This window comes from Aptenodytes patagonicus, chromosome W (genome assembly GCF_965638725.1).
Source record: "Aptenodytes patagonicus chromosome W, bAptPat1.pri.cur, whole genome shotgun sequence".
NCBI lineage: Eukaryota > Metazoa > Chordata > Aves > Sphenisciformes > Spheniscidae > Aptenodytes > Aptenodytes patagonicus.
In genome coordinates, this window is record NC_134981.1 from 18043045 (window position 1) to 18067632 (window position 24588).

Sequence of the window (24588 nt, forward strand, 5' to 3'; positions counted from 1 at the left end):
GTTGGCCAACCAATTCATCCACCGTTTGTTCCTCTCCATCTGTCCAAGTCATTACTGCCAATGAGTTGGCATATGATGATGGTACGCTCTGTACAAACTTCTACCACATAGGTCGTGTGCACTTCACTTCATCTGGATCTCTGAATAGTTGTTCATTGTTCAGGTCATCATAAATCACCTCCAGCACAGCTAATACCCTCAGGTACTGGATACCCCTCTCCATGGTGGTCCACTTGCCTGGGTGACATAGAACATCTTCCTTGAAGGGATACCTTTCCTTCACGCCTGACAGGAGTCGCCTCCAGAGGCTGAGGGCTTGTGCCCCTTTTCCAATTGCTTTGTCAATGCCCCCTTCCCTGGAAAGGGATCCCAGCTGCTTGGCTTCCCTACCCTCCAATTCCTGGCTACTGGCCCCATTAACCCAGCATTAGAGCAGCCAGGCGACAACATGCTCGCCTGGATGACGACTGAAATCTTTTCGTATATCTCGCAGCTCACTCAGGGATAGGGATCGGGTGGTTACCATCTCATTTATGGGTTCTGCCTCTTCCTCCTCCTGTTCTCATGATGGCCCTGGTTCACCTTCATCCCTTACTAAACGAGTTGATTTTCTTCTGTATTTCTTCTTGTGTATAGGGGCAACTGATACCGGCACGGGTTGGTTCTCTGGTTCAGCTGCAGTGCTCGTTGCTAGGGTTGGAGTAGCCACAGTGCCTGTCACCGGGGTTGATCACTGGACAGTATTCTTAATTGTTTAACCTTACAGAAGACCTGAACCACATTCAGGAGACATAGCAATAGGACCATGCTGGTTTGAACATCCCAAGGATATTCAGAATTCTCAAGAGCTGTTGTAACTAGCCTGAAGAAGAAAGGGAAGGTGAAGGAGTGGGGGAAAGTGTCCCCCCACATCTCCCCCATAGATTGGTTCCCTGAGGAGAAAAGGTAAAAGGTGTAATTATTAATAGTTTCTGAAAGGTGGCTCCCGAGCTATGGAGATGATGGCAATGCTGAGTACAAATACAGAAGTACAAATACAGAAGTTAGTCTCATGACCAATAATTTTATCGCATCATAAACCAGTAGTGTTACACAGTGCAGCAAAATGATATCCTCGATCCAGCTCCCAGAGGTGATAGACAGCACAACAGGGAACATATACAGCAAGTAAGGTGTTACATAACACAACTTTGAGAGCCAGCACAACAACTTTGAGAGTGAATTAATTAACATTGTGACCAGCGACTATTAAACCAATACGATGAATGCTTATAACAAATTTGCCTTAACATGCTCTGGTCAGATCTGTCGTTATCTCAACCCTTCGTGCCCAACGTTGGGCACCAAAAGGACTGTTGTGGTTTAACCCGGCAGGCAGCGAAACACCACACAGCCCACACATCCCAGTGGGATGAGGGAGAGAATCAGAGAAAGAAAAAAAAAAAATTAAAAATTTGTGGGTTGAGATAAAGACAGTTTAATAGGACAGAAAAGGAAGGGAAAGGAATAATAATAATGATGATAAAAGAATATACAAAATAAGTGATGCACAACGCAATTGCTCACCACCTGCCGACCAATGCCCAGCCAGTTCCCGAGCAGTGGTCACCCCTCCCCCGGCTAACTCCCCCCAGCTTATATACTGAGCATGACGTCACATGGTATGGAATAGCCCTTTGGCCAGTTTGGGGTCAACTGTCCTGGCCGTGCCCACTTCCAGCTTCTCGCTGGCAGGGCATGAGAAGCTGACAAGTCCTTGACTAGTGTAAGCACTGCTTAGCAACAACTAAACCATCAGTGTGTGATCAACATTATTCTCATCCTAAATCCAAACCACAGCACTATACTAGTTACTAGAAAGAAAATTAACTCTATCCCAGCCAAAACCAGGACAACCACAAAGTATAGATTAGCAATTAATTGTTTAGGGAAGGGGGGAGGAAAGAAACAAAATCAGAAAAATACACAAATGCAAAATTAAATTATGACTATGATTACAATGGGACTATCACTTATGCTGGGAACACTATATAAAAGTTGCCTGATTACTTTTTAGTAAAAATTTAAAATGATGCAGCATGAGCCTTTCAGGATACGTTTTAGCTTTAGGTTTTTCCTCAAATTCACGTAGAAGTAGCTTTCCATGCCTACAAATACAGAACTACTCTTCAAAAGTAGTTTGTTTAATCAAATCAGTTTCTGAAATGCATGTTAAAAGTGACATCCAAGAACTAATTAGTAACACTATTACCACACATACACAAAAGTAATCAAAATGCCTTAATGCCAACAGACATGAAAGGAATCAGAGCTGTACTGATTGTCTTTTGAAATCACGCATGCTTCCCTTGCCATTAATAACAACTAGAACTAACTTCCACTTGGTTTTTGATGAAAGCTGTAACTCTAACTGTACAACTGTAGACCTATTCTGTCAAAATTTGTCAAGTGCTGACATGAAACACTAATGTAGGAAATATCAAAGAGGTAATACTTTAAGGTTTAAAATGAAATAGGGCATTTGCAAAGCTGATATGTTTCTTGTTTAGGGAGTAAATATATAAAGTATCTGTGCACAGAAAAGAAACCACTACAGCTTAAAGACTTGTTTATTTAAAGCAAACATTGCAACCTAATTATCTAAATTTTCATTTTTGCTGCTTATCTATAGATTAAGTTTTAGAAATGTGACACATCAAGCAACAGTTTATTGCAACGTTAAAGTCCAGTTTTTCCAAATTTCTTTCTTCAAACGAAGTCTGTGTAATTTTTACATACCTGTGCAATTGTTCATCTTTATAGTTCCTTAGATTTACATTTGGCCACTAGAAAAAACAGCAAATATAGCATTATATGAAACTTGTACATCAGTCCTTGATTAGTCACTAAAATTTAGTCATTTCTATTATGGTTCTATTCACCTAATAATTAGAAGTGTAAGTTTTCTTGCATCTAATGTTACCTATAAAATAACCCCTTATTTTATTGAAAAGCCCACATTCTTGCTCCAAGAACTGTTCTATTATTTTCTAGAGAAGGACAGGGAAAATCAGGTGCATGCTATGTGTACAAGTCCATAATTCTAATGAAAACAGCAAACTATGACATGCTAATGAAAGAAACAATTTTGCTGTTTCTTCTCTGCAAATAGCAAACAAATTTTGATACGCGTAACAGGGAAATCGGGTTTTGTTGTTGTTGTTTTCGCTATTAACCCAATTTGTTTTAAAAATAATCATTTTTCTGTTATAGTTCACTTAAATACTGCTTATTAAAATGGTATTTTTGATACTCTGTTGATACTTTGCAAGATATTTTAAGAAGGATCACACAAAGCCATAATACTCTCTTTTGGACCTGTCCTTTCTTCATATTATATTTTCCTCTGTTTTTACAGCCATCTGTTGTCTCTTTGGTTTTAGATTTATTTTTGTTGCTACTAGTATCTTCTTGGAAGGGATGGAAAAAAGTGCATCAAACATTTTTCTTTCCTACCTAAGCGATACAGTTCTACATTTCCAATTGGTATACTAGTATTAAGACATATAGTGCACTAGTTGACGATTAGTAAAACTGACTACACTAGTAACATTGAACCCACAGTGCCAGATTAAGTATGAAGCTCTACTGTTAACACAGTCTCAATTCCTCCCGTCTTGACCACTGCCACTTTTGCTACTATTTTAGCAGCTTAGACAGCAAGCTGAGCAAGTAAAAAAAGGCAGTAAGGGACCATATGAGATGCAAGTAGTGAGGTGGTAGGAAAGCTGATGCTCCACAGCCGTGAGGTTGCGATTGAGACAGGAGGGAGGTGAGTAACCACATGAGATGGTGAAGTCCAAACACTGGAATCTGGATCCTGATGATTCAGGGACTAAAGATGGACCACTCTGATAAACTGCACAACACCAGCGTAAGCTAAGATAATGTTAACAGGAACGGAAGTGGTTAGAATTTAACCAAAACCACAGTAACTTCTCATTCTGAAAGACAGAAGTCCCTGATTTTGAGACATTTAGAACTGTTCGACAGGATGCTAGAAAATATACTGCAGGGGAGGTCTGAGATAGCAGGGAAACTGACAGCTTGACCTAAATTTCAGAGGAGAAAAAAAAAAAAACACCAAACCCCCCCCCCAAAAAACTTAGTTGTCAACTACATAAAACTTCCATTGTCAAAGTACTACACAGACTAATTAAAAAGTGAGATTCTGAAGAACAGTTTCTTGATAATATCTTTAATACTGAATCAAAGGTAAAAATATCTATGATTAATAATCATAGATATCTAGTAGTCTAGTAGTGTTACAGTAAGAAGTCTGTAAACAGTGGAATTTGGTGGAGCAAAGCTACTGTCATATACCTGTTCAGGTCTTTATACCAGACAGATTCTTGCGCTCTCAAGTTTATCAGTCCCTGAAAAAACGCACAGAAATATTTAGGGGGATTTTTTTTGGGGGGGGGGTTGTTTTGTTGTTGTTTTGTTGTGGTTTTTTTTTTTTTTTAATATAATCTTGATTATGTCTATCACCATTAATCCTGTTTTGTACTTTTGCCATCTTTATAACAACACAGTAAAGATGACAGTAAGAAAACGTTACTTGGGGGTAACAATGGAAGGATGGCTTTGATGCACAGAATGACAGGAGCTATTTTGGCTCTAAGACTATACCAAGTACTCAGTCAGAAAGTTTTCTTACTTAAAGAAAGTAAGTCCTCTGCTTAAAAAAGAGGCAGTACCTTAAAAGCTGTACATTAAATATATTTAAGATAATGCCCTCCCTGTCAGAGATATTTCCTGTATTTTGTGAAAACAAATTCATTGTGTAATGAACTTGATGCTATGGGACTATTTGTATTAGTTCAAAACATACAATAAGACTACATACTACTGAAGTTTTCGTATGTGGCTCAGTCTAAGCATCTGAAGCTTGATCTATAACCCACCTCCAGCCTTGACTTTCAGTGCACGTTGTATATTTAAAAAAAAAAAAAAATCTGCTATGAAAGTGAACAAGGCAGTATCCCTATGTAGTTTGGACTGAAGTCTAAAGTATTAGCAACTTTAAAGTTACTATATCTCATTCTATAAAGTCTATTTCTATACAAATAAAGTTTTATATAAAATTTAATATATGCTTATTAAAAAACTTGTGAATTTAACTGTAGTGTATTTTTTTATCTAGTTTAAGGGTTGTATACAAAGAGACTATATCAGCACTGATTAAACCCATGAGATCCTAATTTTCTGAAATAAAACAATTATAGGATATAGTATGGAATTGATATTAGAAAGTCAAAGCTCACATGTGAAATGAAGACTTTCTCCCCCCCCCAAATTTCATAGAAATAGTATCACGCCCTTTTTATGCTCACCTTCAGTATGGTCCCTATCAGATTCCAGTTCCACTCGAGGTTCTCTTTATGATTGAGAACTTGGCTGTCTCGAAGATTCATTACAAGTGCTTCTTCTGTATCCTGGAATACAGACATAAAAAACTACAGTAAGTTTCCTTGCATCATGTCTTGTCACATGATATACTTACTTACTGTTCATGTAATAATCATTAAAAGGGCTATGCTCCACAGTATTTTGCATTTGAAAGTAAATTGCATGGTTATAGTACTGCATTCAAAATCTAATAGTAAGAGATCATAATTGGGAATAAAAAGCATTAAAAATTATTGTAATTTCACTCCTCAATTTCTAGAAATACAATATAGTATCCACAAGTAGCTACAAGACAAATTAAATGAAAAAAATTCTACAAAAATCACATAAATGGCTCTGAATTAAATGAGAGAGTGAAGCTTGGGGGGTGGGATCTAAGTCTCCAAAATACAAAATCAAATTCAGTTTTGAAAAATCAATAATGGTAATACCTTTAAAATAAAGATGTCTTTCTGCACACGGTACTGATCCCTTTTTTGGTGGGTTGAGATCGCTTTCTGAATAATATGATCTAAATGGAGGCTGTAAGGTTTAGGTCCTCTTTTCTTCATCTCGTGAAAACGTTTTAAGCAGTTGAGTGCAGCACTTGCTCGTCTAATAGAAAAAAATACTATAATCAGTATTTGGACAACTGTTATTCAACTAAAGAGCGCCACTGCTATATCTTGAGTTAAATAAACATAGCTCAAGAAAGAATTCACCAACAATTCCAAAGCCAATAAAAAGAAAATAATTTTCTTCATATAAGTTTTCATACTTCCATATCCCTCAGTCTTGTACTGAAGTTATACAGAAAATTCTTTCAGAATTTCTAGTACTGAAGAATGAGCCTTACTGATAACTTTTCTTCTACTCTGCAATTAGTGGTACCTTTCAGAGTTCACAGAAGATATTGCAAAGTTTAAAGTTGATAAAGTATTGTGAGATGTCACAATAGATCAACGTTCTACAGTGAAGTTGAGATGGCTAGCTTCAACTTTGACTAACAAAGTATTTCTTGTAAATTCTCTTCCCCTCCCCAGAGGGTGGCAGGAGTATCAGTAGTATATTTCCTGCTCTTCATATCTAAACAGCTCAGCAACAACATGTAAGAAATTATCCAAGAAAATATAGGAAGTAATAGAAATGACATTTGACATGGGCAGAAACAGTTAATTGCAAAATAATGGTAGCCAAAAAAAAAGTAATTTGCTGAGCAAATAAAATAAGGAAGTCTAAAAAATGCGGAGGGTAAGTCTACCTTTCTTCCCCATAAATAAAAATTCTCATCGGGTAGAAGAGTGTGTTTTTTGTATTCTCTTCAAACAAATATCTGTGAATTTGGTCGCCTACCTAAACTACATAAATTTAATCCGTAACAGGGCTTACGGTTTTTCAGAGTATGAAACAATGCAGAGTGTTGACCAAAACCAAGATCCCCAAATATAACAAATACTACATCTACAAAATCACTTTCTTCCAACAAAACCAGGACTTCTTACTACTATCAGTTATGTCCACAAATGCCAAAAAGCAAAAAAACCTGCAAGTAATCCACAAACATATCCCTTCTGCTCTTCATCCTTCCTCTCCTCCCACAGCTTTGACCAAGTGGAATACCTTGTGAAGGAGTTTCATATATGCTTTTTTTGAAAAATAACTGTGTTTTCACATATCAAAATCTTCTAGTGACATGTAAGAAACCTTCAAAACTAAAAAGCAGAAGAGCATTAAGTTTCTGGGAAGCACTCTACAAGCAGCATTTATCATTTCACAGTAGCAGTTCGAAAAGTTTCTGTAATTTATCACTGACAACACAATGAAAGACAAAATACAAAGTTATGATACATTTATCAGAATACTGATCTGACAAACCAGATCAGGAATGGCAAGAGTAATTAACAAAAACATTTCCTATAATTTACTATTAGGAAAAAAAAAACCAAAAAACCCAACACACTCAATTTAAATGGTCTTCTACAAAGAAATGCAAGTAAGATCACCGAGTTACAGAAAAACATTTTAAAGACACTGGAATCTATCAAATTATTTGACTTCTTTCCTCAAGAGGTTTAAATTGTGTGAAGTACCCAGGGGATGGTATTTTATGATACAGCACTTCAGAGGTTACATCTACTAATCTTGCAATTTATAGAGAAATTCTAAAAAATAAGGAAAATAAAATAAAATGCCCACAAGTTTTTAAAGTTTCGAAATTCAGGTATTTCTCATTCAAAGAGGAATAGAAAGCTTCTATAAACATTTGTTTCAAGTCAGATGCCTAAATATACCTCATTTGATTACCACGAGTGCCAAACAGTTCCTAATGCTGCTTAACATGCCACTGCAGAATGCTGCACGAAGTTGTTTAAAATTTCTGTTCATATTCTTATATTTAAATGGAATGAAATGAACTGAAAAAATTATCAGTGCAAACTTCAAACAAATGCACCGGAAAGTTTTAACATAATTACTATTGTTACAATGACCATTTTCTTCTGAAGAAAAAAAGGTTTAAAAAACAGCCCCATGCCAATATTACATTTTTTGCTCTTGTTCACAACTAATAATGATTCACTGATTCGGTCTATTACTATTTAATTAGCTATAGATAAACACCAAAAGAAAAAAATTGGTACAGGCTTTTTTAGTTTGGAAAGCTTAATTGTATCAAAATGCCAAAAAAGAAGTGTGAAACAATGGAGAGGTCAAACACACAGAACATATCTCAGATGGTGCTTGGTCAAACAGTGCCTTAGAGTACATTTAAGAAAAATTCTGTGTAAAAAAAAAAAAAAAAAATCTTGCAAGCTATGCAAAAGTGTTCTGAAATCTACTATCAAAACTTTCTTTCCAAATTTCTGAATTTCTAAATTGTTACTGTAAATAGACCACACTTTTGGAATCATGCACTGGAAACTATTTCCCTAGTAAGTGTCACAGAGCATTTCTATATTCTATTTTTCTTTTAAATAAAGACAGCAATGGTTTCAACCATCAGAGAACTCATGATGTAGGTTTTCACTCAACTGCAGAGGGAAAAGGAGATGTACATATTTTCGCTTTTAAGTGTAACTTAGAATTCTTACAGTCTTTTCTCTTTCATGATGTCAAAAGATGCTGCCATATTCATTAGCGTTGGTAAGCAGTGCAGGTGATGGCTGTGAGAATGAGGAAGGATTGTGTTTGCCTAAACAACAACAGAAGACTAGTTAGAATAACTTATTACAACATTTTCTGCCATCTCTTTAGGATCAGCATTTGAAGAATCTACCACTTTTCACAAGACTTTCACAAACGCATGATAACAAAACTACCTTTTGCATAACATCAGAGCAATAATTACACATACCATTTTGAATATCTGACCTAATTAATCAATCTGAAATACAATTGAAAATAACTTAAGACAATTTTAGGACTCAGAGCCTTCTTTCGGAGACTTCTCATTTGTATTTTGGTGGTTTTTAAAGTTCTAAAATGCAAAAACATGCAAAGCATCAGATATCCTTATATCATGTGTATAAAAGTACTAAAAACCCTAAAATCAGAAAAACAATTTAAGCTAATGATGTTCATTCAATACTTTTGACTACCAATGATTCTGCACAAAAAAATTATCTGATAAATAAACATAACTTCCTAAGTTACTGGACATTTAATGGCTTTTATTTTGGGAAACATTTGGGTTTCAGGAAACAATTTTGGTATTTGTGCAAATACTTTTGAAAACTAAAGAATAATGAAGATAAAGAAATTACTTCAATATCTTAAAATTAAATATTTGTTCAATATTTTGATAAAGTAATCTCAGACTAGTGAATCATCTCTTTAGAAAACCAAAAAATACCTATGCTTTGCAGCATACTCAAACGTCAGTGCATCTAATCACTCCCATTCAAAAGTATTCCAGAAACAATGAAAAATAGCATACATTAATGCAGATTCCTCCTTTTCAACTACATGGCTGACTGAACACTCAAAAAATTCCACCAATTATTTAAAGAAAAAAAAAAAAAATCACTGAAGAGACTAAAGAACAAATTTGTTCTGGTTGTGACCCATTCTGCTCAGCTGAGCTGCTGTAAATCACTGTAGTAATAAGCAATCCTATACCTGAAGATTGTGATCTTGTTTTTTGGAGCATTAAGGACAGGCCAATCATGCACCACTGAAATGAGTCTATAGTCTGAAGATACAGACTATGTCTGAAAAATCACATTCAAATTTTTGTAAGACAAAGTTGTATTTCACGATCTTACTGTCTCTTATAAAGCAGTTCATTTAGAAAAAACAAAACAAAAAAACCCAAACCAACCAAAAAAAAAACCAAACCACAAGAAAACTGATCAAAAAGTGCTCTGCTGCATACGCTTCTTGCCATCGAGAAAGGCCATGAAAAAGAAAGAACTGTTTTGCAAGAAAGATAAATCATCTCACTTCACATATGACTAACAGCTTCTCAGCAGGCTGAAAGGTAGCACTAGAGCGTATATGAAAACAATATCATCTCTATACCAAAATAATTTAGGTTAAGTTCTGATCTTCAAGCAGGTTTCTTTTGGTTGGTTGGTTGGTTTTGGTCTGGAGTAGGCTAAAGCAACCTGAGCAAGACAAAAACAGTAGAGCCGTGATGGATGGTTATGGGCTCTTCGGGAGGGATTGGCAGGGCAGGCAAGGCAGGGGGGTGGCACTGTATGTAAGGGAGGGGTTGGATTGTATGGCGCTTACAGTTGGCGACGACACGGTTGAGAGCCTCTGGGTAAGGATGAAGGGGAAAGCAAATAAAGCGGATGTTGTTGTGGGAGTCTACTATTGACCACCCAGCCAGGATGATGATACCGATGAATTATTCTACAAGGAATTAAGGGATATCTCTAGATCAGCTGCCCTTGTCCTTATGGGTGACTTTAACTTCCCAGACATCAACTGGGAATATCATACAGCAGACACAAACAGGTCCAGGAAATTCCTGAAGCATGTTGAAGATAACTTCTTGGTGCAGGTACTAAGGGAGCTGACTAGGAAAGGTGCCATCCCAGATTTGTTGTCTGTAAACAGAGAGGGACTTGTGGGCGAAGTGGTGATTGGTGGCTGTCTTGGTCACAGTGACCACGAAATAGCTGAGTTTCAAATTGCTGGCGATAGGAGAAAAACTGCCAGCAAAACTTTGACCCTGGATATGGGGGAGAGCAGACTTTGGGCTGCTGCAGGAGCTAGTAGAGTAAGGTCCCCTGGGAATCTGCTTTTGAAGGTATTGGGGTCCAGGAATGCTGGTCACGTTTTAAGAGCCATCTCTTAAGAGCGCAGGAGCAGGCAATTCCAAAGTGTCAGAAGTCAAGCAAGCGGGGCAGATGGACGGCTTGGCTGAGCAGGGATTTTCTAGAACTTAGGCAGAAAAGGAAGGCGTATGGACATTGGAAGCAAGGACAGGCGACACGGGAGGACTACAGAGATTCTGTTCACCACTGTAGGGAGAAAATTCATGCGGCCAAAGCTCGATTAGAGTTCAAGCTGGCCAGCACTGTGAAGGACAACGAAAAGGGCTTTTTAAAATGTGTTAACAGCAAAAGGAGGATCAGAGATAACATTGGTCTGTTACTTGATGAGGTCGGTCACCTCACAAATAGGGACGTAGACAAAGCAAAGACGTTTAATGCCTTCGCCTCTGTCTTCAAAACTGATGATGGGCCCTGGGACCCCCAGAGCCCTGTGTTGGAAGACCGTGACTAGGAGGATGATAAACTCCCAGCTGACCCTGAACTTGTTTGAGACTTGCTGCTCCAGCTGCATGCGCATAAACCTATGGGGCCCGATGGGATTCATCCCAGGGTACTGAAAGAGCTGGCCGATGTTATCGCGGGACCTCTCTCCATTATTTTTCAATGGTCTTGGGAGTCTGGAGGCGTCCCAGTCGACTGGAAGCTGGCGAATGTTGTCCCAATTTTCAAGAAGGGTAAGAAGGAAGACCCTGGTAATTACAGGCCTGTCAGTCTCACTTCAGTGCCTGGTAAAATTATGGAGAAGGTTATTCTGGGAGTTACTGAAAAACACTTGAGAGACAATGCAGTCATTGGTCATAGCCAGCACGGGTTCACGAGGGGAAAGTCCTGCTTAACTAACGTAATTTCCTTTTTTGACAAGGTCACCCACCTAGTTGACCAGGGGAAGCCAGTAGATGTGGGGTTTTTGGATTTTAGCAAAGCTTTTGATACTGTCTCTCACAGTATCCTTCTGGACAAAATGTCCAGCATACAGCTAGACACGTCCATAATACAATGAGTGAACAATCGGCTGATGGGTCGGGCTCAAAGGGTTATAGTAAATGGGGTTACATCAGGCTGGCGGCCAGTCACCAGTGGGGTTCCCCAGGGCTCAATTTTAGGGCCAGTGCTCTTTAATGTTTTTATAAATGTTCTGGACGCAGGAGTCGAATGTACATTAAGTAAGTTTGCCGATGATACTAAATTAGGAGGAGCTGTGGACTCCCTCGAGGGTAGAGAGGCCTTACAGAGAGATCTGGATAGACTAGAGAGCTGGGCAATCACCAACCATATGAAATTTAGCAAGAGCAAGCGCCAGATTCTCCACCTGGGACGGGGTAATCCTGGTTATACATACAAATTGGGGGATGAGAGGCTGGAGAGCAGCCCCGTGGAAAGAGGTCTGGGGGTTTGGGTTGAAGGCAAGTTGAATATGAGTCAACAGCGTGCCCTGGCAGCCAAAAGGGCCAACCGTGTCCTGGGGTGCATCAAGCACAGCATAGCTCGCCGGTCGAGGGAGGTGATTGTCCCACTCTACACTGCACTGGTGCGGCCCCACCTCGATTACCGTGTGCAGTTTTGGGCCCCTCAATATAAGAAGGACATCAAACTATTAGAGTGCATCCAGAGGAGGGCGACCAAGATGGTGAAAGGCATTGAGTGCAAAGCTTATGAGGAGCGGCTGAGGTCATTTGGTTTGTTCAGCTTGGAGAAGAGAAGGCTGAGGGGTGACCTCATCGCAGTCTACAACTTCCTCAAGGGGGGCAGTGGAGGGGGAGGTGCTGATGCCCTCTCTCTGGTGACCAGCGATAGGACACGAGGAATGAAGATGTGTCAGGGGAAGTTCAGATTGGACCTTAGGAAAAGGTTCTTCACCGAGAGGGTGGTTGGCCACTGGAACAGGCTCCCCAGGGGAGTGGTCACAGCACCAAGCCTGTCAGAATTCAAGGAGCGTCTGGACGACACTCTTAGTCATATGGTTTAGTTTTAGGTAGTCCTGCAAGGAGCAGGGAGTTGGACTCGGTGATCCTTATGGGTCCCTTCCAACTCAAGATATTCTGTGATTCTATGAATAAATTTACAATTTCCTCTCATCTCTAGCTGTTGAAATAAGTATTGTAAGTAAGCCACATCAAGCTGAACATAAAAAAAAGTTTCATCTGCCTAGCCTGCGAGGCAGAAAGCTAAACACACTGCCACAGAGCTACCATCATTTTAGGAAAAGCAAAAATCATCAATAGTCCTTTTCCCAAACACAGTAACCAATGAGTGAGTTTGCAGGACTTCAGCTTAAAAATACAACTGGTTACTGAGGATTATCCTTGGAGCAGAAGCCCTAGCACTTTCAGTACATTCAAACCGCCTTCCTATTGATTCATGCTGGTTTTAATATATGAAGTGCCATATGCTATAATATAAAATAACCCATTATTTTGATGAAAAGTGGGTGTTCCAAATTTGTAACATAAATTCAAAGCTATAATAGGAAATATCTATTTACAATGAGCTACTAATATTACTTATTCTTAGCAAAAAGTCTTACCATGTGCAAAAGTTCTCCTAAAAGGATAGTTGCTCTAACAGATACATGGTCATCGCTACTTGTGATCACTTCAACCAGACCCTTCAAAAAAGTTAAAAAATTATTACATTTAATGTATAACATCTTATTTTAATGTTTATAGAAAAAAAAGTAGCAAGCATCTATTTAAACTTCAAGTCATTAGTTACCTCTAGAAGTCCATTAGTAATAAAAGCTGAAAGCACTAAAGCCAAATAATTATCCATGAGATCAGGCCTAAGGAGAAAAAAGTATGGAAATGGTTTAGAAAGTACATTTCTTATTGTGTCTGCAAGAAAACAACAAATATTTTTGTCAACAACAACAGAAAACTAAAACAAGAGTTTAGACTGAGTTCACAAAATGCTCACCTTGACCTGGCTCGATGTGGTAGTATAGTTTTAGCTTCAGCAGCTACAAAGCCATCAGAAAGTCTCCAGCAGTCCTGAAACCTGCTTGGATCTATAACAAGAAAATATGGACAATCGTAATTATAACACTGGATTTCATAGTGTTATTTTAATAGTTGTCAGTATGTAAATAATAGTTCTTACTAACTGTTATTTCAGGTTTAAAATTATAGAAAATTTTGTCAGAAGGGTTCTCTAACAAGTCATCTAATCCACACTCCTGCACAAAGCAAGGCTAACTTTAAAGCTAGGACAAAGATCTCATTTAAGTATCAACCAAAATAACGAAATTTCCAATTCATAAGCACATTGAACTTGTTTAACAGAAAATATCATAAACACCTAAAATTTTAAACTGTACATCCATATGTCGCAAAGTAGCAAGTTTGCAACAAAGAATGATTTATTTACTTATAAGGGCAGAACAAGGATTAAGCTTGATTATACAACTGCATGACAAAGACATTTATAACCAGAGTTTGAAGAGGAGAATTGCTGGAACATTAAAGGCTGAAACTTGCTCCTTTTGGGCTCATACTTTTGCACTGAGAGACAAAGCAGAAGATATTCTTAAGTTTACAAAGGAGTAATTCTAAAGATAAGAGACTAAGTCTGTTAAATATATAGACATGAAAACACATACACTTGCCTTAGGAAAAGTAAAAGTCTGCTGAAGTGCAGCGGAGATAGCTAGCAGATACACAATATACAGAAAAGACCCTTTTTCATAACTTCTGTAACATTCACCAACACTTCTACATTACTAGTGCTTCTAACACTTCAAAGAAGTCTAACTTGTAGTAACGTGTTTACACAGTCTTTTGTATAAATGCTCCACTACTGCTCTTGTATGAAACATACAACTGATATATAGTAAGGATGTCAGAAGAAAGTTAGACTTCTAGTAGCTTGATCAACACTGAACAGTTGATAAGAGTTTCAAACAGGACTTCAGAACACCCAATGAATTCAGTGATGAAACAGTTAAGACTGACATAATTTACAATATAGAGGAAACAGCGAAGGGTTCAAATTTGTAGGAGAGCTTAATAGAAAGAGTTTTTATGTGAACCAGTACTAAAATACTTACCTACACTGAGAAGTGCCTCAATAAATTCTTCTGCAACAACAGGGAGAGGAAGGCGAAATATATCATAAAGAACCTCAAGCAGACCTTGCTATCAAAAAAAAGGCAGAAATTTTATAGATTTACAAAAAATGGTCTTTTTGTTCACTATTAATATTGAAGGGGGGAGGGGGGGAGAGAGAGAGAGCACGCGCGCGAGCGAGAGCACGCGCGAGAGAGAGCACGCGCTAAAACTGGTGGCTTTGTTTCAGGGTTTCTTTTAGGATAACATGCTTATTTTCATAATCTGAATGAATCTGGAGAAGAGAAGGGAAGGAGCTTGCTTGCTTTAGAAGTGTGCCTGATCGTCACTACGAATTCCACAGCAGCTCAGGCTACTTGGATTACAGTTTTTTAGAACAGTTCGTGCTGCCACCATCAACTTCTTCATTTAGCAGGTAATTGGGAAGAAACATTTTTATTTATCTCAGATTCAATGCTTTAAACTCATAACTGCAGCTACTGTGAAACTGCTTTGACTTGTGGCCAGAGTAAAAATTATTTTATGCACTTTTCTCTCCTCCATTCTCTCCTCTCAGACATACAGGGTGTGATTCCATTCTCATTTTATGTGTAAGGAGCCAAGACAGAAAAAGCAAGCAACTTGCTTAAGATCACACAGGAATTTTATAATGGAATTATAGACTTAGACTTGGGGGTCAAATAAACTCAAGGCTAGTGGTCTCATAATTGGAGTCTACGTTTAAACCACTAAACTGATAAAATTGTTAAAATTTTAAACGTTAATTAAAACATCTAATATTATTCCTATATCACTACTAAATATTTACCACCTACCCGTATTTCCATATTTGGTATACAGAGTACCCCAATAAGAGACTGAATCCCAGAATTTCCAGGTTTGCACAGACTGATAATACCTAGAAAACATTAAATATATAATAATATTCCATCACCAAACAAAAAAAAGCATTAGACACTGTTAAATTTGATTTCCAGTTTGAGTGCAAGCACAGATGATAAAAATTACTAATCATAAGCATTTTTCACCTTTATGTCATCTCCTTTCTAATCAATGCTTAACAAAGCTTTCTAATCACAAAACGTTGTTTCTTCATTAAAAACTATAGCTACTTTTACCCTTTCTACTGTGAACAGTATTCTCAAATTATCTGCAAGAGTAACATTTACATGGAAGAAACAGCAGAAAGACAAAATTGCCAATAAAGAATAAATCTTAAACTTGAAACATTTGCATCATCTTGGCAGAACTGTGAGCAGCTTCTCCATCAAAAGCTGTATCAAACTAACAAATTATTTAGTTACCTTTAATCTTAGGTGAATTCTAAAAAGCGAGTTTAAATATACTTGGAATAACATTCTCTGTGCACCGTTTTTAATCATCTTTTCCCAAATGACAAGTGCTCATCTCCAGAATTTTCACAGAATCATAGAATGGTTTGGGTTGGAAAGGACCTTTAAAGGTCATCTAGTCCAACCCCCCTGCAGTGAGAAGGGACATCTTCAACCAGATCAGGTTGCGCAGGGCCCCGTCCAACCTGACCTTGAATGTTTCCAGGGATGGGGCATCCACCACCTCTCTGAGCAACCTGTTCCAGTGTTTTACCACCCTCAGCGTAAAACATTTCTTCCTTCTTTTCAACACAGTTGATTTTACTTTGCATAAAATCTCTTCTAATTTGGTCCTTGTACACTATATTTTTACTCAGCTTAATATTCCAATATTAATAGGGCAAACCCTCAAATTGTTTATAAATGTTACAGAATACCTCCTGAAGCTAATGATTACACTGAATTTCAGCCTCAAATTACATACAATCTCTTAATTCAAAATGTGGCTACAAAAACCTTGCTCATTTCCTTGACCATTTCTCATCATACATCACAGAATAAATTAAAACTTACAGTAACATGCTATCCAGAAAACAAACAAGTTCCTCAAAACTGCAACTTTAAATGACAAAAAGAAGCCAGGTTTGCACACCTTTGTCTTACATATTATAAACAAACCCAAATCTTCATTCATTAAAAATTACTAAAAGATGAAAAGTATGACCTACTCATCTATTTATTTTCACTAATAGAAATTTAACTTTAATGACATGTGCTTTATATGAACTTGAATAAAGCCCTCAAGTTCAAAACTTCCATGTCACAAAAACTAGGAAATAGGCTGTATAATAACTTATGGTTTATAATCATCTTTGATTATAGCCACTGTTAAAAATGCAAAATCCCAAATACTTCGACTAACTTAGATTATTTGAGCCCAAATATGGAGCTGATCCAGGCCAATTTAATAATCTATCTCATGAACAACTTTGGATTTCAGCATTACTGCTATGCATTTTTCTCACAATATGAAAAATAATTGTGGTAAAAAAAGCGTGATGTGGTCCTTGGAAGAATTTGTACTCATTGAGCATAAACCTAAGTGTTCGAATTTAAAGCTTTATGCTAATAAAATGGGTTTACTTAAAAGCAGAGTTTCTGTGCAGTATGCTGATTTTTCAGGTGGAGGTGAACAGTAGAACAGGAGCATGGAACACGTTAAATATTTCAACTTAATTTAACTGTTCATTTAGTTTATTATAAATTTCTTATTGTAAGTAGTAAATACATATAATGAATCATAGAATAGTTTGGGTTAGAAGGGACCTTTAAAGGTCATCTAGTCCAACCCCCCTGCCGTGGGCAGGGACATCTTCAACTAGGATCAGGTTGCTCAGAGCCCCGTCCAACCTGACCTTGAATGTTTCCAGGGATGGGGCATCCACCACCTCTCTGGGCAACCTGCTCCAGTGTTTCACCACCCTCAGCGTAAAACATTTCTTCCTTAGATCTAGTCTAAATCTACCCCCCTTTAGTTTAAAGCCATTCCCCCTTGTCCTGTCGCAACAGGCCCTGCTAAAAAGTTTGCCGCCATCTTTCTTATAAGCCCCCTTTAAGTACTGATAGGCTGCAATAAGGTCTCCCCAAAGCCTTCTCTTCTCTAGGCTGAACAACCCCAACTCTCTCAGCCTTTCTTCATAGGAGAGGTGTCCCAGCCCCCTGATCATTTTTGTGGCCCTCTTCTGGACCCACTCCAACAGGTCCCTGTCTTTCTTATGCTGAGGGCTCCAGAGCTGTTCCACAGCACACCTCAGAGGCCTTTTTTTTCCCCAAGAGCATATAATGGCCTGTGGTGGGTTGACCTTGGCTGGCCACCAGGTGCCCACCAAGCTGCTCTATCACTCCCCATCCTCAACTGGACAGGGGGAGAGAAAAATATAACAGAAGGCTCGTGGGTCGAGATAAGGACAGGGAGATCACTCAGCAATTACCATCACGGGCAAAACAGACTCGACTTGGGGAAAATTAATTTAAGTTTATTACCAATCAAATCAGAGTAGGGTAATGAGAAATAAAACCAAATCTGAAAACACCTTCCCCCCACCCCTCCCTTCTTCTCGGGCTCAACTTCACTCCCAATTTCTCTACCTCCTCCCCCTGAGCGGCATGGAGGGGATGGGAATGGGGGTTGCAGTCAGTTTATCACACGTTGTCTCTGCTGCTCCTTCCTCCTCACACTCTTCCCCTGCTCCAGCGTGGGGTCCCTCCCACAGGAGACAGTCCTCTGCAAACTGCTCCAACATGGGTCTTTCCCACAGGCTGCCGTTCTTCATGAACTGCTCCTCCATGGGTCCTTTCCACGGGGTGCAGTCCTTCAGGAACAGACTGCTCCAGCATGGATCCCCCACAGGGTCACAAGTCCTGCCAGCAAACCTCCTCCAGCGTGGGCTCCTCTCTCCATGGGTGCACAGGTCCTGACAGAAGCCTGCTCCAGCATAGGCTTCCCACAGGGTCACAGCCTCCTTTGGGCACATCCACTTGCTCCGGCATGGGGTCCTCCATGGGCTGCAGGTGGATATCTGCTCCACCATGGATCTCCAGGGGCTGCAGGGGGACAGCCTTCCTCACCATGGTCTTCTCCACAGTCTGCAGGGGAATCTCTGCTCTGGCACCTGGAGCACCTCCTCCCCCTCCTTCACTGACCTTGGTGTCTGCAGAGTTGTTTCACATATTCTCACTCCTCTCTTCCAGCTGTTGTTGCGCAGCAGTTTTTCCCCCTTCTTAAATATGTTATCACAGAGGCACTACCACCATCGCTAATTGGCTCAGCCTTGGCCAGCAGCTCTATCGGACATGTCCACATTCCAATTGCAATGCAGGAATAGATTTGGGTGCATGCAGTCATTGCTGCATGCCCCAATTTCAACTCTGAGGACATGATCGCATATGAGGATAAAGGACACAGTAATTAGCTCTAAAGAATAACCCAGTCTGGAGAATAAGGAGGGCAGAACAGTAGAACAAAGCAGACAGTACAGACAGGAAAGAAAAAAAAAACCAAAACACAAAACCAAAAACACACTCAAAAAGCCATAACAAAAAAAAAGAAAACCAAAACCACCCTCAAGCCTGGTTTTGCTACATGTCCTGTGAAGACTGACAGTGTAAGGACATTTTTGTACTGAAAACTGTTAAGATGTTAGTCTCCAACATAACAAGTAATATAAAAAACAAAAAGGAAGAACGTATAACAGTGAAAGTACCACGGCAAGTAACATATTCCAAGACAATTGTTTCTTCAGTCACTTGAACTTTTCAGGCTTATGCTGTTAATTCTAAGTGTCTGAGTTAGGAGTGTTGCTGCATCTTCCTTATCAGAAACTGCTTCTCAGAAATTTCAAAGTTGTCACAAACTTTCCAGGCTTCATAGAATCATAGAATCATTAAGGTTGGAAAAGACCTCTAAGATCATCGAGTCCAACCGTCAACCCAACACCACCATGCCCACTAAACCATGTCCCTAAGCGCCGCATCTACACGTCTTTTAAATACCTCCAGGGATGGGGACTCAACCACTTCCCTGGGCAGCCTGTTCCAATGTTTAACCACTCTTGCAGTAAAGAAATTTTTCCTCACGTCCAATCTAAACCTCCCCTGGCACAACATGAGGCCATTTCCTCTCGTCCTATCGCTAGTTACTTGGGAGAAGAGACCGACACCCACCTCGCTACAACCTCCTTTCAGGTAGTTGTAGAGAGCCATGAGGTCTCCCCTCAGCCTCCTTTTCTCCAGGCTAAACAACCCCAGTTCCCTCAGCCGCTCCTCATAAGACTTGTTCTCCAGACCCTTCACCAGCCTTGTTGCCCTTCTCTGGACACGCTCCAGCACCTCAACGTCCTTCTTGTAGTGAGGGGCCCAAAACTGAACACAGTATTCGAGGTGCGGCCTCACCAGGGCCGAGTACAGGGGCACGATCACATCCCTACTCCTGCTGGCCACACTATTTCTGATACAGGCCAGGATGCCATTGGCCTTCTTGGCCGCCTGGGCACACTGCCGGCTCATGTTCAGCCGGCTGTCGACCAACACCCCCAGGTCTTTTTCTGACAGGCAGCCTTCCAGCCACTCTTCCCCAAGCCTGTAGCGCTGCATGGGGTTGTTGTGGCCCAAGTGCAGGACCCGGCACTTGGCCTTGTTGAACCTCATACAGTTGGCCTCGGCCCATCGATCCAGCCTGTCCAGGTCCCTCTGCAGAGCCTTCCTACCCTCGAGCAGATCAACACTCCCACCCAACTTGGTGTCGTCTGCAAACTTACTGAGGGTGCACTCATCCCCTCATCCAGGGGGATGCTTCCTCCCCAAGCAAGTGAGAACACACGTGAGAAACTTTTGAAGGATACCTGGATGTTAAATTAAGCTTACTGACCATTTTCAGAACATTAAAAAATAAAGCAAAGTGTCTTACAAAGCAAAAGCCTTTCTATACAGTCTGAATCTTTCCTAAGTACAGCCTGTAAAAATCCTAACCAAAATTTTGGTAAATGGTCTTATCAACTGATTTAGTTTATTTGCAAGACATTGTTTTGACTAAAAGAACGAGCAGTCCCTGAGGCAATATCTTCATGTTAGATACTGTAAGAGAAAGGATTTAGAAAAATGCGAAAACCTACTTTTTCGATTTAGAAGTGTCTTCTACATGAAAAATCCAAAACCATGTCCATACTGTGATTTATCTTCAACTATAGCCCTTGGTAAAAGCAGGTGCTAATGAAACTATTCTGTTGATATCTCTTCGCATAGACAAACAGATTTCTTATTTACAGTGGCAGAAAAATCTCAAAGGCAAATTCTTACGATATGATGTTATTTTCAACATCCTCTCACCCATCAAATGTCAAGAAGTACCATCAAGGTACAACTTATATGGCATTCTATACTACAAAAAAAAAAAAAAAAAAAAAGCTGTGTCTTGTCAGTAGAGTTAGTCAAAGAAAACTATGTACGAGTCCTCCAATTTAACAATATCAAAACACATCTTAGTACCATTGTAGGAAGGTATTGATAGAAATTACAGATCAAGAGAGAGAGATTCTGTGCTTAAATAAACCACTCTTTTACACTAGAAAGTAAAATTCCCCTTCTAATCATCCTACTTCAAACAAACAAACAAAAAAATCTTACCTGCCCATGATCGAAATGCTGCCACTATTCCCATTTTACTAGCTAGGAACCGTGCTTCTCTGTCCTCTCTGTCATTAAAATAACAAATGTCACAATACACAGTTAATTACTGTAAAACAGTGTTACTAACATAGCAAGTAAAAAGTAGTTAACTGAAATTTTAGATGGGGGACAAAAACCAGAGTAAGAAAAATCTGTTACATACATATATATGTGTGTATATATGTATGCAATGTGTACACACACAAAGATTAGAATTTTTAAAGTACTGTTACTTTTCCTTTTTCAGTGGGGGTTCCACGGTAGGAGGATCACATCAGAAGTAAACACCTATATTTGGTCGGATGATTCACTCTGAAGCCTCCACTGACAGTAAGACTACAGCAGGGGCCACTTGGACACCGATTCAGTTACGCAGACCTAAGTGTCTGTTGCCATTTGATAATAAAAAAAATAGAAAAAAAATACTGAATAATTTAAGCTGGAAGCAATCTCGGAAGACCTCTAGTCCAAATTCCTGCACAAAGAAGTTGTCAGCTCTGAGACCAGACCAGGTTATATGCAGGGCTTTATCCAGCTGGGTCTTAGAAACTCTCAAGGATGAAGGCTGCAGGACCTCTCTGGACAGCCTCTTCCAACACTTGACTGGCCTCACAGAATTTCCCCCCCCCCCGATATCAAGTTGGAACCTCTCGTTTCCATTTCTGAGCCTGACCATACAACCATCAAACATAAAACTAGCTCAAATGCAAACTCCTCATTGTGGATGTTTAAAGCTAGATAAAAAGAAACCCATACCTGAAGTAAAAAATGATGATTGTGATGATTTTTTAAGTAAAAGAAATATAGTGGGGGGAAGCGAAGAAGGGTAAAACTAATTTTCCCTTTTAAATCTGAAACGCTTAACAATATTTTAGGAATTTGCATTCTAACCTGCTATCATATTCAACTTCAAATAGTTTAATATTAGCTAATTGCTTTTATTTTGTCACTTTGGAAAGAAAAATAGTTTAATTCCAGTACCACGAACACAACTGGTAGCATAAGTAGCAGCACTAACACTTACTTGATTTGTCCTTCTGCTGTGTCTGGATTATGCCTGTAGTGAAAATCTGTGTAAGGAGCTAAAATTCGCTAAACAGAAGAAAGACATGCATTACTTTCACATGAGAAGAGTTAACAGGTCTTGCCCTTTCCTCAGTCCCACTCCAATCTGTCATGTTATTCCTGCTTTATAAATCATTAAGTTCTTAGCCTAAAATGTTGCATTTAAACATTTTGCACTAATACAGAGGGTGAAATCTGAAGTGAAAATTAAACATTTTCATTAGTAATACAATGTTTAACTTCTGTCACTAAACAAGTAAAACTGAACCCACCTCTAACTCTACATCTGCTCGCACATACTGTCGGGTCTTTGGATGATTAATGAGGTGCAAAACTGTAGTTATCAAAGCCTCATTTATTCGGCTTAGCTGACAATCAATCACATTTTTCAAGATGGTACTTAAACCACCCCGAAGAGCCACCACCTCAGGATTCTGAAGTGCTAAATAAAGAAAAACACGTCACTTAGGACCAGTGATAGAAAAGAAAACATTTCACAACTTCCAATACAACAAACTTGTCTGTTTAGTACATATATCTTTTTCTTCCTGAACACTGCTGAGGCACACAATAAAGCTTTTAATGACTGAAATTAGCAATAAATTGAGATTTTTGATTAATTTATCATCAACAAAAATACTGGTCAGTCAGTTACCACTGTGCAGCAATTTCCCAGCTTATTTCCAACCAAGTTTCCATACAGTAGTGCCTGGATTTCCCTGCAAAAAGGTTTTGTGCTTCACTGGACTGACGGGGATAAAATATTTATACTAGAATATAAACGAGTAACAAATTGTTTAGTTCTTTAAAACAGAAGTTTGTATCTTGAAAGTGTTGCTGAAGTTATTTCTCATTGATTGATACAAAACTGAAAAAACACCTTTAAAAATCAGCACCCACATACAAGTATAGAGAGTTAGTATAAATCACTGTCCAGATAGCCTCTACATGGACACAAATACTGACTTCCAGAAGCCAGCTAATCACAGTACCCTACTGTAAAAATTTTTAAAGGAAAATGTTTTGTAGTTCTCTGAACACTTGTACATTTGTCAGCACCTCATGTATGGAATTTTCCCTACTTCCAATCCATTAGTTTTAGAAACATCAACTGCAGCAGGGAAACATTTTTAAGATAACACAAAAATTGGCAAGTCATAAAGGAAAGCACAGTACCTGAAATCTTCAGGTACTTCACTTAAGAGATTTTTGATTTTAAGTTAAAGTGATTTTGTTTTATATCAAACTAATGACTAAAATATATGAAATGGACATTAAGAACATTTAACATCTGATTCATTAGTTATTAAACAAATACCCTTAATTATTTGAATACAATCTATTTAATATGAACCCACAGAAGAGAATCTCTTAGAAGACTGATGACAACCACATCAAAATTTTTCTTAATTAGCTTTCAGTTATCTTACCTAGTTCACAGATAATGGCTATACATGCTCGAACCATTCTGTCTCTTTCTTGAAGACCATCGTTTCCAACTGCTATCAATGAATTAGTAATAGAACTGGGGAACAATGAAGCATTCACAGTGATCATCTGCCAAAAGTGAAAGAAAAAGCCCTCTGGTTTCTTCATAATATTTCTCTAAATATACTCACAGATTCACTAGCATTTTGTTTCCTAGATACTACCAGACCACTCCATATATTATTTGGTTGTATCCTGCAAATCCTCAAAACACTTTCTTTTGTTCTTGAAATTCTTGATTCGTCAATTTACTATTTTCTTCCTGCTTCAGTTTTTTATTTTTATATTATTTTATTATAATAAGGGTAAAAAAAAAAAAACCCTGACTGTTGCAGAAAGAACTACTGCTACCTTCTTCAGATTTTTTCCAAGAATTTCTTTATCGACAGAGAACACTATCCAATAACACAGAGCAGATTACAAACTCTTCTAGAACATTCATTCATACTGCACCAGATATCTATCTTCAATATCTATTCAACTTTTTAATTAGCCAAGACTAAACTCTTGTTTTGTAGAGAGATCCTTAGGCTGCTGCAGACTACAAAAGAGGACAGTCAACAAAAGAAGCTGCTATAGTACTTGGAAGGCAACTGTCAGCAACGCCCCTATATCCTCTTGTATGGTACCTGATCTTCCTAAAACTGCAGTGTAATACAACTTCATCATAAATTTTATAGCTATATGTCACAAAAAACACACACACAC

General features: G+C 38.7%; 1 protein-coding gene across 1 annotated transcript in view; it reads right to left on the minus strand.

Annotated features, from left to right (window-relative positions):
• Nucleotides 1–24588, minus strand: part of LOC143171932 (rapamycin-insensitive companion of mTOR) — a 91978-nt gene that overhangs the window by 30924 nt on the left and 36466 nt on the right. Inside the window, exons 6-18 of the mRNA XM_076361114.1 lie at nucleotides 23823–23949; nucleotides 22665–22834; nucleotides 22352–22419; nucleotides 21286–21353; nucleotides 15589–15671; nucleotides 14755–14842; nucleotides 13626–13716; nucleotides 13425–13491; nucleotides 13237–13317; nucleotides 8520–8620; nucleotides 5883–6045; nucleotides 5376–5477; nucleotides 2779–2825 (exon numbers count right to left, since the gene is read on the minus strand). Of these exons, the coding sequence (XP_076217229.1) occupies nucleotides 2779–2825; nucleotides 5376–5477; nucleotides 5883–6045; nucleotides 8520–8620; nucleotides 13237–13317; nucleotides 13425–13491; nucleotides 13626–13716; nucleotides 14755–14842; nucleotides 15589–15671; nucleotides 21286–21353; nucleotides 22352–22419; nucleotides 22665–22834; nucleotides 23823–23949 (1256 nt within the window). The remainder of the gene's footprint in view (nucleotides 1–2778; nucleotides 2826–5375; nucleotides 5478–5882; nucleotides 6046–8519; nucleotides 8621–13236; nucleotides 13318–13424; nucleotides 13492–13625; nucleotides 13717–14754; nucleotides 14843–15588; nucleotides 15672–21285; nucleotides 21354–22351; nucleotides 22420–22664; nucleotides 22835–23822; nucleotides 23950–24588) is intronic.